Source organism: Rhagoletis pomonella, unplaced genomic scaffold, assembly GCF_013731165.1.
Source record: "Rhagoletis pomonella isolate Grant_MI unplaced genomic scaffold, Rhpom_1.0 Rhpom_scaffold_14688, whole genome shotgun sequence".
Lineage (NCBI taxonomy): Eukaryota > Metazoa > Arthropoda > Insecta > Diptera > Tephritidae > Rhagoletis > Rhagoletis pomonella.
The window spans coordinates 1-3,846 of record NW_023473213.1 but is presented as its reverse complement, the minus strand read 5'-3'; the positions used below and the strand labels follow the sequence as shown (position 1 = coordinate 3,846).

General features: G+C 47.0%; 1 protein-coding gene across 1 annotated transcript; it reads left to right on the top strand.

The window, feature by feature from the left end:
• Positions 1–5: 5 nt before the first annotated feature.
• On the top strand, positions 6–2,736 carry LOC118757136 (eukaryotic translation initiation factor 3 subunit C-like; the record flags this gene model as incomplete). Its single annotated transcript, XM_036491875.1, is given in 3 exon segments — positions 6–164; positions 166–1,409; positions 1,471–2,736. Coding segments are annotated over 3 exon segments (2,130 nt in total), but the record flags the coding sequence as incomplete, so codon positions are not given.
• Between the last annotated feature and the right edge of the window lie 1,110 nt (positions 2,737–3,846).

Sequence of the window (3,846 nt, the reverse complement as noted above, 5' to 3'; positions counted from 1 at the left end):
ATGATTCGGATGACTCCATTGACTGGGGTAGTGATTCGGAGTCCGAATCCGAATCTTCGGACGATGAGAACCAATATCAAAATATGCGTGAGCGCTTCTTGAAGCGCCCTACCGGCGAGAGGGAGGAAAAAGAGGATCGGGAAGATCGCAAGAAGGAAAAAACGTGCTAAGGAGGCCAAATTGCGTCGCAAGCGTGTCGAGGAAGATGCTGATGAGGAAGGTGAATGGGAAACTGTCTTCCCTCACACAGTTGAGAAGCCGAAGATGTTCGACAAAGATGCCGAAATCGATGTGCCCCTGACGCTGCAGAAATTGTCCGAGATTATGGCTGCACGCGGCAAAAGGCGCACCGATCGTCGCATGCAAATCGAGCTGCTTTTCGAATTGCGCGACATAGCCGAGCAACACGAGCTCGGTAATGCCGTTGCTGTGAAGATTCACTTCAGTATCATTTCGGCCATTTTCGACTATAACCAGAAAATTTCCGAACCCATGAAATTGGAACATTGGAGCAAATTGCTTGATGTTATGCAGAGCATGATGAAGATTTTGTTGGCCAACGACGACATTCGCATGAGCGAGGAGGTGCAAGAGGAGAATGAGGAATTTAGCAATCCACCGTATGCAATACGCGGCTGCTCCCTTGCAGCTGTTGAGCGTCTAGACGACGAGTTCACCAAGCTTTTAAAGGAATGTGACCCACACACCAATGACTACGTTTCGCGCTTAAAGGACGAGGTTGTAGTAACTCGCATCATCGAATCTGTTCTGGAGTATTTCGAGCGCGTTGGGAATAATAACGAGCGCTGCCGCGTTTATCTGCGCAAAATTGAGCATTTGTACTACAAGTTTGATCCTGAAGTGCTTAAGAAGAAGCGCGGCGAGCTGCCACCAACAACTGTCACCTCAGTTGATACAATGGACCGGCTTTGCAAGTTCATCTACACCAACGACGACACTGACCGCATACGTACACGCGCTATACTGGCGCACATCTATCACCACGCTATGCACGACAATTGGTTCCAGGCTCGTGACTTGGTCCTTATGTCGCACTTGCAAGACACCATCGGTGCGGCAGATCCATCGACGCGCATCCTTTACAATCGCATGATGGCCAACTTGGGCCTGTGTGCTTTTCGGCAGGAGAATATCAAGGATGCACATCATTGTTTGGTCGATTTGATGGTGACCGGCAAGCCGAAGGAGTTGTTGGCACAGGGTTTGCTCCCACAGCGACAGCACGAACGCTCCGCCGAGCAGGAGAAAATCGAAAAACAGCGTCAAATGCCATTCCATATGCACATTAACTTAGAGCTGCTCGAATGCGTTTATTTGGTATCGGCTATGCTGCTGGAAATTCCCTATATTGCTGCACACGAGTTCGATGCACGCCGCCGCATGATTAGGTAAGGGATCATATAGAATTTTACTTCATCGAAGTTTTGCTAACGAATTCTCATTCTACAGCAAAACCTTCTATCAGCAACTACGTTCTTCCGAGCGCCAATCGCTCGTAGGGCCACCCGAGTCGATGCGTGAGCATGTCGTCGCAGCCGCCAAGGCAATGCGTTGCGGCAACTGGAACGCCTGCGCCAATTTCATAGTCAACAAGAAAATGAATACCAAGGTGTGGGACCTGTTCTATGAGGCCGAACGTGTGCGTGATATGCTGGTGAAATTCATCAAGGAAGAGTCGCTGCGCACATATCTCTTCACCTACTCCAACGTCTACACCTCGCTGAGCATCCCTTCGCTGGCGCAAATGTACGAGCTGCCAGTGCAGAAGGTGCACTCGCTTATCAGCAAGATGATCATCAATGAAGAGCTAATGGCCAGCTTGGACGACCCATCCGAAACTGTGGTCATGCACCGCTCGGAACCGTCGCGTCTGCAGGCACTTGCTATGCAGTTTGTAGACAAGGTCACCAATTTGGTCGATGTAAACGAGAAGGTCTTCGACATGAAACAGGGTAACTTCTTCCAACGTGGCAACATGGGAAATCGCGAACGTGGCTACAACCGCAACCAGAACAACCAGGGCGGCAACTGGGGCGGGCAGCGTCGCGATAACCGCAACCAGCGTAATCGCAACCAACGCAATCAGCATCATCATAATAAGCAACAACATCAGCAACAGCAGCAGCAACAACACCACGATCAGCAAATTCAACAGCAACATATTATCGAGGAGTAAGGCGTTGCGCATCAGCGGTACACCCGTGACTCGGCAAGCAGGCAGTGAAGTAGAACAAATCAGCAATAAATAAATTATTTATAATATAAATTTAAATGATGCGAACAGATGTGAAAGGCGTAGGAAGTAGCAAAAAAGAAAACAGCGGCGTGTACTGCTGTTGGCGCACTCCCGCGTCATTGCGTTGTGCAAACTTGCGTGAATAGGGGTGGGAGTGCGCCATATCAATTTTTTCGAGACGGAAGGCTCATTATGTCTACATATATGTTTTAAAATATTTTTTACCCGATGCAGAATTGCATTTTAAGTAAATGAATTTGTTTCTCCCTTGGTAACATGCTAAATTTGAGTATTTAAGATTAACTGCTTGTATTGTAAAATCAAATAAATCAATAATCCAATGACATCCATATTATTATCGACTTGCGAATATGTATATCTATATTACTATTGTATGTAGAAAAGAATTGTACGAATACCAGATAATGAAAATAATCATTTGCAAAAAGAAATTAAATACAACAACGGAAAGCGCAATAGCTGTGACTTTCAATTAAAGTTCTCGAGGGAGCTTACAAAATCGATATACGTAAATTGAAAGGCGCTTGGGCTTCTGAGAAAGGATAGTTTTCCTCTTTCTCAGCTTCCCCTTCTATTGTAATGAGGAGTGAGCGAGCAACGGAGTACGTAATTTATATATCTGACGACTTCTTCACGGCCAACCGATTTAAAATTCTGCCATAGTGTGGCCCAATCGACATGTTGTATTTAGCAGGTCGGATTCTGAAGTCGGAAGCACCCCTTTGGACCCTACGGCGGGCCGACAATCTATTAACGGCACCCACTAATTTGAGATTTATAACAGGACTGCTTACGGGTTACTGCAGTCTGCGGGCCGATATGTGCATACCCTTAGGCTTAGAGCAGACGACTCTTGGCACCAGAATCCTCACGCCATCTCCCCCCCTTACACTAGTCGTCTAAAGCTCATAAATTTGCCTACACCAGCAAGTCGTAGCGAAATGCAAGGTATAATATGTATCGCAAAATTAATGACAGGTTGATTAATAGTCCAACCCTTCTGCCTGAGGTAAACTTTAATGTTCCCTCTCGAGTGCCAAGACTCTCTCGACCTCTGTTTTTGAAGCCATGCAAAACTAATTTTGCAGCCGTCTGAACTCGTACTTATCTGTACACGACCGCGACATACCAAATACATGTCTGGCTTGTGAAGGTTCACCGACGACCGCAACTACCACTTCACCTGTCCACTTAAACCCACTTTGCTAACACCCGCATTCCTTTGGTTCAGCCCTGGCGAAAGATGACGTTTCCTGGACTTACCGTTAGTTAAGCTTGACGACTACGATTGGTGAACGTTCTTGCTGTTGTTGTAGAGACACTACTAAGCCCCGCCTATTTCGTTTTATCCATCAATCATTGTCTTCAAGCTCAAGTAACGGTAGGCCCAAGAAACGGACAGTTTCAACTGGGTCGGACCAAAGGGAGAGGGGTGTTAATTGAGTGGGATTAAGCTGGCATGTGAAGATGTCGTTGGTGTCTCCACATGTCGGGATATTGGGGCCCGAATCTGGACAGGTAGCTTTTGAGGCGGCTACAGTATCCAGACAGCCGGGTTTAGCTGCTGT